This window comes from Trichomycterus rosablanca, chromosome 13 (genome assembly GCF_030014385.1).
Source record: "Trichomycterus rosablanca isolate fTriRos1 chromosome 13, fTriRos1.hap1, whole genome shotgun sequence".
Lineage (NCBI taxonomy): Eukaryota > Metazoa > Chordata > Actinopteri > Siluriformes > Trichomycteridae > Trichomycterus > Trichomycterus rosablanca.
Window position 1 is genome coordinate 21,534,330 of NC_086000.1, and position 14,245 is coordinate 21,548,574.

The 14,245-nt window shown below is 40.5% G+C and overlaps 1 protein-coding gene across 1 annotated transcript in view; it reads right to left on the reverse strand.

The window, feature by feature from the left end:
• kiaa0586 (KIAA0586 ortholog) overlaps positions 1 to 14,245 on the reverse strand; it is a 169,165-nt gene that overhangs the window by 36,042 nt on the left and 118,878 nt on the right. The window contains exons 25-31 of the mRNA XM_063007183.1: positions 13,345 to 13,516; positions 11,741 to 11,988; positions 11,458 to 11,534; positions 10,204 to 10,329; positions 9,753 to 9,939; positions 5,960 to 6,096; positions 5,481 to 5,553 (exon numbers count right to left, since the gene is read on the reverse strand). Of these exons, the coding sequence (XP_062863253.1) occupies positions 5,481 to 5,553; positions 5,960 to 6,096; positions 9,753 to 9,939; positions 10,204 to 10,329; positions 11,458 to 11,534; positions 11,741 to 11,988; positions 13,345 to 13,516 (1,020 nt within the window). The remainder of the gene's footprint in view (positions 1 to 5,480; positions 5,554 to 5,959; positions 6,097 to 9,752; positions 9,940 to 10,203; positions 10,330 to 11,457; positions 11,535 to 11,740; positions 11,989 to 13,344; positions 13,517 to 14,245) is intronic.

A 14,245-nucleotide genomic window follows, 5' to 3' on the forward strand; every position in this document is an offset into this window, starting at 1 on the left:
CTGAGTAGTAAACAGACAAATATCTATCTGAGAGCACAGCTGGGTGACTGGCACACACTGGCTAAATCATGTGTGCATTGATTTAAACGCACGGTAGCACACTGTACCCTTTCTTACACAGCACAATCGACCCATCTGAAGAATAAGCAGACGACCGCCGAGAGACAAAGTCAGATTGTCCAGGAGGCTTTTGTATAAACTGGGTGCGTGACTAAACAGATTCAAACCGGTGTATTTACAGTATGGGATATGACCGTGAAATTGAGCTAAAGCCAGTGTGCCAATACACAGTAAATAAAACCAGATGCTCAGTCCTATTTGATCACAGCTATGCAAAACATGATGCAAATGATCCACTTTAAATAGCAAAGCTCCATAGAATGCTAAATATAGCATTTATCATGGTTATCTCTGTTGGCTATCCAGGACATCAAGCTAATTAAGTAGAAACCTAATAATGAGCCATACAAAAGCACAGTGTGTCCTGCTTTACATTCGCTTAAGTGCAAGCAAGTGCTCCCCACACTCACACGACACTGAGAGAGAAAGAGAGCAGCCCAGTAGCCTGGGTTAATTAATAAATAAACGGCGGTATTGAAATGCAGGTGGAAGTCTGGTCTTCCTGCCCTTTTCACTGGTGCATTAAATTACACAGAAAGAGAGAAAGGGAAGGAAAAAAACGACTAAGAGCAAATTCTGCTACACACTGAAAGCTTTGACATTCACAAAGCCACCGTATAGAAACTAAGCCGAGCCCAGTGTGCCACCAGCACACGCTTACCATTAGCACTAACCCCAGTAAAAATAAATACTTGTAAATGATTGTACATTTTGGCTGTAAAATGTCACTCATGACAGGGGGGTTATGGGTTTGCAGGGAAAAGCAGCACTGAGAAAATAATAATGAATTGTGGGTGTAAGTATAGGCTCTATAAGCTTGGAGGTGGGGTATGATGGTTACGTTTTTCAAAGCTTTTTAGTCATTCATTTGAAAGAATATATCTGCTTTCATTTTTAACATCCCACGATAACTCTATAAAATGTTATTTTTATTTTACTTCTGTAAAGCATAAGCTCCTCTCTGTCTATACATTGTGAACCTATAGTTTCAAATTATAACCAGGACAAAGTTGCCATTATTATGTTGGTCTACATTTGCAAAGCAGCGTTGGTATGGTAATGACATCATTATTACCATAATAAGGGCCAATCAGAAAGCGGTAGCCCACCACTGCTGAGATCTCAAGTTTGAATCTCAGCTGTGCTATTAACCTTGTCGGGCCTCTGACAGGCATTGATAGTGTCGGTGGATCTGCAGAGATTCAAACTTGCAATCAAACTGCTGTGCCAAGTCATCACCAATCACCAATTTTGTATCTCCAAGGGCAGTGATAGCTCAGTTGTTAAGGCCCCACCATCACCATTTTCTTCAACTGTAAATGTAAGTCGTTGTGGATAAAAGCGTCTGCTAAATGCTGCAAATGTAAAGTCAAGTTTATTTATATATAGCGCTTTTTTTTTTTTACAATAGACATTGTCTCAAAGCAAAAAACCCCGTTAAGCAAGCCAAGGGTGACAGTGGCAAATAAAAACTCAGGAAGGAACCTTGAGAAGAACCTTGAGAGGTGCCACCTCACTCACATTCTTCATCTAGTGTACTAATAACCACCTGCCTCTCCTTGACAGATTTAGTAACACAGCAGCAATATTTCTTACTTACCAAAAATATCAACATGTCAATACAAAATGAAGATATTTATGCACATTGAAAGCCCTGGACTCTCTATCACCCTACACTGACAGCCTCTGCCTCGCTGACACCGAGGTGCAGATTGCCTTCACACCCGATTGATTTTTTGAAGCTGATCTAAGCTCTTCTGAATCACAAATGTCCAACAGGGGACTGTACTGACCTCCAGTGATTGTACTGACAGTCAAAACAACAGAGACGTCTGGTCTACTGCCACACAAACACACTGCCATCTACTTGTCACCAGCAAGAATTGTGCTTTAAACAGTCATGCTTTAATTAATGAGGTTTGAAGTAGACTTTCTGAAAGGCTGAGTAAAATATTTTGGTGCAAATGTTCTAAAACTGGCGGTTTTGATATTCAAAATTATTTCAATGTTTCCTCTGAAGTCACACCTCGAAACACAGGTACAAACCAGTGCTTAGGCTATAAGATCTACATGCTAGTGCAAGATGGGGGCTTTCTAAATTGACAAACAACAGAGAGTTAATGATATGGAAGTCCCGATTGATGGGATGGTGGTGATCCAAAATATTTATGATCCATGGTGCAATCACAGAGGCCTTTCATTGTCATTTAATAAGATAATTTATGAAAAGCTATTGTGAAGAAAAGAAGTACTGCACCCAACACAAAACTGACCTAAACCTAAAATCATTGACCACAACTTTAGTCACACATTTACACCTAATTCAGTAGTAGATGTATTTAGACCACTTGACTTTTTGTACACAGGGATTTGTTCTAATTAGACATAATTGTCATTTTTCCCATAAATCTACAACCATAAAGTTTTAGAGTTTTTCCAACGTACAGTGGGGTCAAAAAGTATTTAGTCAGCCACTGATTGTGCAGGTTCTCCTACTTAGAAAGATGAGAGAGGTCTGTAATTTTCATCATAGGTACACTTCAACTATGAGAGACAAAATGAGGAAAAAAAATCCAGGAAATCACATTGTAGGATTTTTAAAGAATTTATTTGTAAATTACGGTGGAAAATAAGTATTTGGTCAATAACAAACAAGCAAGATTTCTGGCTCTCACAGACCTGTAACTTCTTCTTTAAGAAGCTCTTCTGTCCTCCACTCGTTACCTGTATTAATGGCACCTGTTTGACCTCGTTATCTGTATAAAAGACACCTGTCCACAGTCTCAAACAGTCAGACTCCAAACTCAACCATGGACAAGACCAAAGAGCTGTCGAAGGACACCAGGAAGAAAATTGTAGACTTGCACCAGGCTGGGAAGAGTGAATCTACAATAGGCAAGCAGGTTGGTGTGAATAAATCAACTGTGGGAGCAATTGTAAGAAAATGGAAGACATACAAGACCATTGATAATCTCCCTTGGGGTCAAGATCTCATTCCAGAGCAAAAATTCCAGAACTACTCGGAGGGACCTGATGAATGACCTGCAGAGAGCTGGGACCAAAGTAACAAAGGCTACCATCAGTAACACACTACGCCGAGAGGGACTCAAATCCTGCAGTGCCAGGCGTGTCCCCCTGCTTAAGCCAGTACATGTCCAGGCCCGTCTGAAGTTTGCCAGAGAGCATATGGACGATCCAGAAGAGGATTGGGAGAATATCATGTGGTCAGATGAAACCAAAATGGAACTTTTTGGTAAAGAAGAGGAAGAAGAATGCTGAGTTACACCATACCTACTGTGAAGCATGGGGGTGGAAACATCATGCTTGGGGGCTGTTTTTCTGCAAAGGGGACAGGACGACTGATCCGTGTTAAGGGAAGAATGAACGGGGCCATGTATCGTGAGATTTTAAGCCAAAACCTCCTTCCATCAGTGAGAGCATTGAAGATGGAATGTGGCTGTGTCTTCCAGCATGACAATGATCCCAAACACACCGCTCAAGGTCCTGGAGTGGCCTAGCCAGTCTCCAGACCTCAACCCCATAGAAAATTTGTGGAGTCCGTGTTGCCCAGCGACAGCCCCAAAACATCACTGCTCTAGAGGAGATCTGCATGGAGGAATGGACCAAAATACCAGCTACAGTGTGTGCAAACCTGGTGAAGACTTACAGGAAACGTTTCACCTCTGTCATTGCCAACAAAGGTTATGTTACAGATGTTATTGAGTTGAACTTTTGTTATTGACCAAATACTTATTTTCTACCATAATTTACAAATAAATTCTTTAAAAATCCTACAATGTGATTTCCTGGATTTTTTTTTTTCTCATTTTGTCTCTCATAGTTGAAGTGTACCTATGATGTAAATTTCAGACCTCTCTCATCTTTCTAAGTAGGAGAACTTGCACAATCAGTGGCTGACTAAATACTTTTTGACCCCACTGTAATTCAAAAACAAAATCTGACATCTCAATCACAAAAGTATTGCTGCTCAGGTGGTGCAGCGGTAAAAACACACGCTGGAACCAGAGCTGGGATCTCGAATACATCGTATTGAATATCAGCTCTGTCTGCCGGCTAAGACTGAGCGACCACATGAACAATGATTGGCCTATTGTTCAGATATGGGCGGGACTAAGCCGGATGGGGTCTCTCTCCCATGACTGGTGCAATTACGACCTCTGCTGGCTGATTGATGGCGCCTGCATCAGAGATGAGAAAAGAGTGCTCTCAGGGTGTCTCTCTGTACACAATGCTGAGCTGCACTGCACTCATCAAAAGTGAAGGCGATAAGATGCATACGGCATGCTGCCCACATGTCGAAGGGGGCGTGGGTTAGCTTCATTCTCCTCAATCAGAGCAGGGATCGGCATTGGTGGAGAGGAAGCATGACGCAATCGGGCAATTGGACGTGTTAAAAAAGGGAGAAAAAGGGGAGAAAATGCATTTTAAAAAAATCACAACAGTATTTAGACCCTTTGCTGTGACACTCTGTATTGCTGTATTTGTCTTTATGTGCCCCCTGTTCGACATAATTTGAATCAGAGCACAGTCGGGTCTATTATTTCCCATGATTTACACTGCATTGTCAGGACAAAAACCAAGCCATGAAGTGCAAGAAATTGAGAAAGTGTCTGTAGATATATGTGTAAAATGGCGATTATATACCCTCAATTTCAAATTTACAACATATTCAAGTGTGCAGGAGTCAAGAGGTCAGAATTCTTTCTAAATCTACTGTATATGCTATAAATCTACATACTGTAGAATCTACTGTATACTGTATATGAATCTTAAATTATCTTATACTTTAGTTTAAATTTGATTGTATTACCACCAGTCATTCTGTGCCTCCACAGTTCATATAATGTGTTCATTTTATTATGATTTTAATGTCATGCTTTACACACTTTGCTTACATTCATGACAGGACAGGTAGTTACTGGTCACACAAGATTCGTCAGTTCAAGTTTAATGCCAAACACAGTCATGGACTATTTTGTATCTCCTATTCTCCTCACTTGCATGTCTTTGGGCTGTTGGAGGAAATCGGAGCTCCCGGGGGAAACCCACGCAGACACGGCGAGAACATGCAAACTCCACACAGAAAGAATCCGGACCGCTTCACCTGGGGATCAAACCCAGGACCTTCTTGCTGTGATGCGACAGTGCTACCCACCGAGCCACCGTGCCTCCCCAGTTCATATAAAGAATCTCAATTATTTATGCATAATATACCGTAATAGGTCATAATTGTGGTGACCTAAATACTACACCATGTTTAGCTGAAACAATGGAACAAGATAAGATCTGTGGTGACATCTGTACATGACATGTGTTTACGATAGGTGTGATGTGTATACCTGGCTTTATGTCTTGATATTGCTTCACCAGTATTGGAGCTGCTCTGTCTATTAACTGTGGAGTCTCCTCAGCCTGTAAAACACAACATGAGAGAAAACAATGATGAAGAGAGAAGAGACTTTGTGTTCAAAAGGCTTTACATGAGACATAGGAATAAGGAATGGAACAGCAAACATTTAAGTTTAACCTTGGTCAGGGGTAAATACCGAAATGTGAATAACAAGAAAAAACAGCTTACTGGTTGACAGTCCATATGTGTCAATGCACAGCAAAATAGACTGGAACCATGTGATTGAGACACATATATATATACACACACACCATACATAAAGGCTTTCTTTCCTAACAGTAACACACCAAGCACCTCACACTGACCAGTCATATGAGACTTATATCGCACTCTGATCCAACCACATACAGATGGAATCTTGTAATGGAAAACTGGCACCTGGCCATAAACAGAGGAAGCGTTACATGCCTGTTGTGGTGCAGACTCTCCCGGCTGAGAGGGAGATGCAGTAAATGAGTGAAGAACACGTGAAGTCTCTGTTCGTTCCTCCGGCAGTCGGGATTTTATTGACAGCCCAGCCTCATTAACCACTGCACTGCTCACACCTGGTTACCATAGAAACACAACAGCCTAGTAAATACCAAGTGAGAAAGTAGAAAAAAATACAACAACACGCCATCAAGGTGTGTCGCCTTTTCACCCCAGTGTTGATGTAAAAAAATTCTTCACTGCTGCACCCTGATCTAGGAGAGCGGCAGACTGTTATGCACCAGATTTGTGATGGATTGTGCCCTGTGAGGAGTATACCTGCCTTGAGTCCAGTGTTACCTGGTGACCAGGATAAAGTGGTTAACAAAAAGGGAAAAAAATGAATATTTTCCATATGTATAAATATAAATATATAATATATACATATGTATACATACTTTATACAACGAATATAAAGTTTAACACTTAATATTCGTTTATATACAAAGCAGAAAAACTCAGTTGCAAAAACTCATTTTAGGGAGGTAAGAACAACAAGAAGAAAAAGTCAAGAACCTCCGAAGAGAAAAAAAGAAACAAAAAACATCTTGCACACACCAAAGGATATTGGTGAGAACAGAACTCTTAGGAGCTGCTAACTGGGCTATTAAGCTAACTGTTCGCGTTACAAACACATTAATGTTCCCTACATAGTGCACTAGATTGTGTATCAGATAACGCATTCATGTTCACTACATAGTGCACTAGACAATATATTAGACAGTTGATTTATGTTCCCTACACAGTGCGCTAGATTGTATATCAGATAACGGATTTATGTTCACTACATAGTGCACTAGACAATATATAAGACAGTTGATTTATGTTCCCTACACAGTGCGCTAGATTGTATATCAGATAACGGATTTAAAACGTGATCGGGAAAAAAGTCTGTGTCGCCTGCATGCGCGTGTGTGCATGAAGCTTGTCGTTACTGGCAACGCGTCAGCTGAGTAATACCATTGTGGTGTGAAAAGAACGCTTCTCAACGCTTACAATCAGATTGTAAGGTTGGAACTATATTGCTGTCATTATTGCAATTTATTCATTATTCGGTTTTATGTTTGCTGCATTTGTCAACATTTCCTTTTTTCATATTTTTCTTTAATATCAGAATTCATCGTTATGACAACCTCATTTCAATACTGTTTCTGAGTTCTTGGAGTTCATGTGCAATTTATTGAAATAAAAAAAGTGTAAGAAACATGCCCACTAACTACATGCTCATTCTACCTGGTTGGCACCAGACCCACCATAACAGTATTCAGAATAAAGGAGTTACTAAAAATAAATGTAATAAATTCATCATTTTTGGTATGCAGACGTCACTACTATGAAAATCATTAACAAGCTGTACATTGTGTGACCCTAGTAGCCAGTCAAGACAAAAATGAAAATAGCTTTAAATTCTTCCCCAGGCAATAACACACTCTTGTCTGTGTTGAAGCATGTTTTTTTTCTGCATCGGCACCACCGGTCTCTAAGCAACACTGAGGTTCTTTTTAAGTAGAGCAGCCTCACTGTTAGGTAAATATTGGTTTAGGTGAACACAGGAAGACGCTAGAAATCCGGCATGAGTTCTGTCTGTGTGCAGTCATATCTCACACATACAGTCCAAGGACTTATTAACTGAGCTTAGAAATATACTTCACATAATAGCATATTTATTCATTTATTTATTCTTTGGTTACATTCATGAGTGGGGCGGCACGGTGGCTAAGTTGGTAGCACTGTCGCCTCACAGCAAGAAGGTCCTGGGTTCAATTCCCAGGTGGGGCAGTCCGAGTCCTTTCTGTGTGGTGCTTGCATGTTCTCCCCGTGTCCACGTGGGTTTCCTCCGGGTGCTCCAGTTTCCTCCCACAGTCCAAAGACATGCAAGTGAGGTGAATTGGAGACTTAATTGTCCATGACTGTGTTCAATATAACCTTATGAACTAACAAATCTTGTGTAATGAGTAACCACCGTTCCTGTCATGAATGTAACCAAAGTGTAAAACATGACATTAAAATCCTAATAAACAAACAAACATTCATGAGTGAACAGGTAGTTACTGGTTACACAAGATTCATCAGTTCAGAAACTGGAGCTCCTGGAGGAAACCCACGCAGACACGGAAAGAACATGCAAACTCCACACAGAAGGGACCCAGACCGCTGCACCTGGGAATCAAACCCAGGACCTTATTGCTGTCAGGTGACAGTGCTACCCACTGAGCCACTGTGCTGCCCGCATAATAGCATAAAAACCTGTAGAAAGACATGAACCTACTGTTCTCTGTGTACTGTGCTGTTTAAAACTGAACTAGAATATCACATGGAAAGCTTAGTGAGCTAATTTATTAGACTCCTTTATTTCTCCTTGTCGAAAACGCTGACGAAGGGTTAAACAAAGAATGTTAGCAGCTGGAGGGAAGCTAACCGACATTCACACAGCCAACAAAAGGATGCTGGGAGCAAAAACAGAAATCGCTTCCTCTGTGCTCCCCCAGTCCGCATCCTGATGAGCTATCCAGAAAGCTTGGCTTCCCCTGGGCCAGGCCTGGCTCTCTCCTAGCTCCCTGAATAAACTCATACACTGCAGTTTAAACATCACTACTCCCTCTGTTCATATAACACCATAAGTGTGAGGCATGCCCCATTAGATCTGGAACCAACGAGGGCCACAAATACATAACCGAAAGAAAGTGAAGACCACCCCGCACTGGCCACAAACTGTACAAACACCGCTTTTGGCCACAGTAATAACATCATGAAAACGAGGAAAACTTTAACAGGCCCGTGTGCGGTCAGCCAAATGTACCGTTTATACTTTCCATTTGAATCATCATCATGAGCATCTACTACGAGTGGCGTATTGTTTCTTTCAATAGTGTGCATCAAAGCAGGGATTCTTAACTTTTTCCATCTCACTGCCCCCATTTTTCCACTTTGGCTCTACTTGCCTACTTGAGAAATATGGTGTGAACAAAGAATAGATTATGAAACTTTAACAAAAAAAAAGTGTTTTTTCACCAACCACTTTATCCTGGCTGCGGCAGGTCTGGTCAAAGCAGAAACACCCTGTACAGGGTGCCAATCCAGGGCTTTAGCCACCTCCACCCCTAAGAAATAGCCAATCATGTCTTTGTAAACAACGAGCCGGTTGATAGCAGGGCTGAGATTTGAACCCGGTGGTGTGCTAGCATAATAGACCACTGTGCAACCCAAGCATCCTAAAATGTGTTATGATTTTAAACTTCAGTTTAAACACAATAATAATATCTTCTCCCTATTTCTGTTAGATTTCATGATATAAGATATGAACATTAAACCTGAGCCCCTGGCTTTTCCTGTATAGGCCCCCTAGAGGGTGCTACACAGGGAACCATTGGTACATAGCCAAGGGGTTGAGAAACCCAGTATTAAAAAAACCTCTTGTTGATTAATTTGATCTACAGTACAATGCATGTTTGATTACTATGGACAGTTTTGGCACTCACTGCACTTACAATTTTCAGTAATGAAAGTTCAAAAAACAGCTGTTTGAGTAAATAATTAAAAAACAAAATGAATAAAAATCTTATAGATTATATGATGCCAAATGAGTAAATTTTGAATTACCATGTAAAAAGAAATAATCAAAATGTTGGCTGTAGCTTATGCACTACAGATACAGTTGATGGGTCTGAGGCGTAATAAACAATGCTGAATTTGAAGCCTGATGAGTGCAGCTGCTTTATATACTAGCATGTACCTGTGTGTTTAGTGGGTATTTGCCCAGGCGAACTCAAATCAGTGTAAGATGATGGTTCTACAGTGGGCTGGTTGGACAGATGCTGCAGGATGCGAGAATGTCCAACCACCACTCTCTCCTGTGCTTCAGTCAGAACTGGCCGCTGTCCCTCGCTTAGCTCGCCACTGCTGTCCTCATCCCACCATCTCTGTCCAAACACAATAACCCCAGTTACTGCACAGTACATCACACCTCAGCGTTACAAGCAGCTTAGTGCGTGTCCTTGGATTCAACCGTGTTGTTCCAGTGACCCCTACTGTCATGTGACGATACTGCAAAAAACAGCTATACAGAATGTGAAAAAGAATTCCCTCTTAAATGTAAATTACTAAATCATTTTATAATTGGTATTAAAACACATCTAAGTACCAAGAACATAGATCTCAAATAAAGAGTCATGTAAAGGCTATACCTCTGGTTGCTGTATTTGGCTGACTGGACTCTGTTCCATCCTGGCCAGCAGGGAGAGGATTGGGTCACGATGGGCAGGGACAAGACCTCTTCTAATCACCTCACCCTCACTAGGTGGGTCATAGTCCTGATAATCACATTAAATCTGTTTAGGCATGTAAAGCACTGATAACCCAAATTACATCATCGTTATTAATAAGAATTGCAGATCTTTTTTTGCTACCTGTAATGAAATCATGCAAATAACACTCATGAGTGACAGCTTAGTGTACAATATATTAGCAGCCCAGTAATATTAGTTGATATTGAGGTTCCATGCCTGTCTCAGGTCCGGACAGTAGTTGGATAACAAGGCACAGATATTGTAGCCGCAAGTTCTGTAGGTTCTGAAGGGCAATATTCACTCACTTCATGTCTTTGTGTTTTAGGTTGGGATGACAATGTAATCATTATCATCATTACCACAGAAAATGTATACAAGTATAAGAATGCAGACATTTTTAATCACTGCTTGTGTAAAAAAAAGTCCTTCTCTCTTCTGTGATAGTGGTTTTTAAGCACCTCCATAAACCTGAATTGTTAAGAAACCCAGTGAGTGAGCAATTTCGAAAAACCTTGCAAAATTTTTTATAGGACACAGGTCAGTAGATTGGCTAGGCTATGCAGGCACTGCACCATCTTTATTACAAATAATTATTTGTCCTTATGTTTGGGGTTGTTGTCTTGTTAAAACATCAAGAATTGGATTTTTTATTCACGCTCACCAGAACTGCTACAGGTCACAGAAGATCCATTCTATTGGTGTCAACATCTGTGTTTACACAATGGTTATATTCACGGCAGGAAAGCGTAGGTCATTTTTAAGTCTATAGTCCTTGTCAAGCATTGTTTTAGTATGTTGTTTAATATGTTTTCTTTTTCCCTCTCATTGTACATATATTTTGTAAACATGTATTTTCTGGCATTACACAGATATTGGCTGCACTGTACTACAATACAATAAAATAAAAAGCAAGTCATTGGTTTGGCAGTATAAAGCATTTTGGTAACACTTCCTTTTATTGACACAGTAAAACAAATCCATAAAGAATAAATCGAGTAAAGAATTTTCAGCCCTGTTGGAACCCATCATAATTCTTACATCGTAATTCTTATTTAACAGCACTTCATTACATGCAAGGCAACATGCGACAGAGTATACTTGACATGTGTTGTAAAGATTTGATTTGATTTGATTTGAGTGTATGATATTCACCATATCTTGGACTCCATGAAGTGAACTGTTAAAACTCATCATCATGTTGGGCAGAGTGAAGCCCTCTTCTTCCAAAGCTGCAGAAAAAAACATAAATGATGTGTTACTTATGAATTTAGACATAAAGAGCAAGTGGTTCATACAAGAGTGTGTCTGTATAGTGACATGACCAGAATCTGAATTGACCACCTGGATGGACTCGTGTGTGTGTGTGTGTGTGTGTGTGTGTGTGTGTGTGTGTGTGTGTGTTATGAATGGAAATGGCTGAGAAGCTGGCGAGTACCTCTGACTGCAGCCATCTGGCCGCAGCTGAGAAGCAGTTCTCCCTCAGAGATGTGTCTGGCTGCTGTCTCCGTCTCTGTGATGGTGGAGCTGGACTGAGTGCTGCTTTCCCTCCCAGACGGAGACTCAGGAGGAAGAGGTTTAGACTCTTCCGCACCAGTTGGTGGGTTCTGTGTTTTGGATGGAACTGGAGAGATGGCTGCCACTTCCTCTTCCTCCTCCTCCTCCACACAGGCTACTGAGAATACACTGAGGGAGATTTTTTATCGCATTATTTGCACATTCTGTTCAGCAGATTAGGGTTTAAATATAGCTTATATGAGTACAGTATCCAGTATAATATACACCAAAAAAGCAACACTGCACTGCTTGATCCAAAAAGGTTTATAAAGAGTCCTTTGTATGTCTGTTTTTTTTTTTTTTAAGATATTAAAACTAGTTGTTTTGTAAATCATATTTCAAAAACACAACACCACCAATAGTAGACACTTCTTCTGCTTGCTTGAATAGGACCATGTTGGTGGTACACTTTTTCATTTTTTTTTTGGCTAATCCAAAAAAATTGGTTATTATTATTCTGAGCATAAATTGACTGACATAAGAAATATGAATTTTGCGGAATTATTCATAAGGAATTTCTGACCCCCACCTTTAAAAAAATTTATTTAAACAAGATACCCTCTAGATGGCTCTCAGCTGGCACAGTAGTAAATTGGCCTACCACCACTGGGGTGCAGGGTTACCCTGTGACTGCACTGTGCCAACTGATTCTGAGAAAACAGGACCTGCCACGATCGTGACCAGGATAAAGCATAGGTAAAAGGTAAAAATGAAACATGCTCTTTAGGCTATGATTATACCTGCTGCCAACTAAACACATGCAAATAGATGCCCGATATTTCCAGCATTTTGTTTGCATGAACTGTGTAAAAAAATTCTATTTTTTTATTTTATTTCTGAAAAGCAGAATTATCAATCAATTATCAATAATTAACAACCCAAGGGTTAAATCCAGCTCTTAAATGTTTTCTTAGAAGGTAATTAAATGTGTTTTTATTCCTTATAGTTTTTTTTCTTTTTGTTGTAAACATCATGTGCAACTATGTAAGGTCTGTAATAAACTGGCCAACTTATGCCCAGTTATTCCAAGACAAACTGTAAGACCATCAAGACCTCCAGGATAAAAATAATGTAAAACTGCATAAATACCCAGCTGTTTTGTCTATGCTCAGCTCTTATAGCTACTTTAGTTTGTCAACAAAATTTGAAAGCCAGAAAGTCAACACCAGAAAAAAAAACAGTTTGGGGAAGGCCTTTTCCTGTTTCATCATGACTGTGTCCCTGTGCACAAAGCGTGGTCAATAAAAACATGGTCTGATAAGTTTGGTGTGAAGAAACCTCAGTGGCCTGCACATTCCCCTGACCTCAACCCAACTGAACACTTGTTTGAATTAACTGAAATGACTTCATGTCTCAAGATCAAGTGCACATACTGTTATATGCACGACTGGTCAACCTGCTTAATATTGTATTTCCCCCCTGTGTTTTTCAGTAGAGCCGAACCTGCCGCAACCCTGATCAGAGTTTGATTAAAAAATGACTTACACTGGTAGTGGTTGCTGCACCTCTTCCTCACTGTGTGGTTTCTCCTCATTAAGAGGAAGTTCAGCATCTCCCCACGGGTTGTTGTGCAGGCTTGTCGGCTCTGGTGTCACTATCCGAACGGGGGATGAAAGAGGGGTGGATATAGGTGTTTCCACTGGATCTTTCTCTGGTTCTGACACAAAAAGAGAGTTGTTGGCAGAGGAAATCCTGTCCACATAATGACTGACATTTTTACAATGGCTCCTTAAACATCCACACAATGACAGCATGTTCAACAAGGTATTAACTCCTTGCCTCTAAATCAAAATGGTCCAAAGTATCAAAAGTTTACATTTATGGCATTTAGCAGATGTGACAATTGTAGCTAATCACAGTGCAAGCAAATAAGGGTTGAGGGGTCCACCATTGCCCCAATAAACATATGAATTTGGTTGGTTTGGAAGAAAGTTACCCTATTTAAGCAGTACTTGAAATACTGTATGTAGGTATGTATGTAGTTGAGTATGGGAGAGGAAGTTCTTTTAGGTCAGGGTCATGGTGGATTTTTATTTATTGGTTGGTTATTTATTATGATTTTAACATCATGTTATCATGTTACAGCACTTTGGTTATATTCACGACAGGACAGATAGTTACTGGTTACACAAGATTCATCAGTTCAAGTTTAATGTCAGACACAGTCATGGACAATTTTGTATCTTCAATTCACCTCACTTGCAATCTCCCAGAGGAAACCCACGCAGACATGGGAAGAACATGCAAACTCCACACAGAAAGGACCCGGACTGCTCCAGCTGGGAATCAAACCCAGGACCTTCTTGCTGTGAGATGACAGTGCCACTGCCAGAGTCATGGTGGATCCAGGACCAAGTGAAAACACTGGGTGCTAGGCAACCAAGCA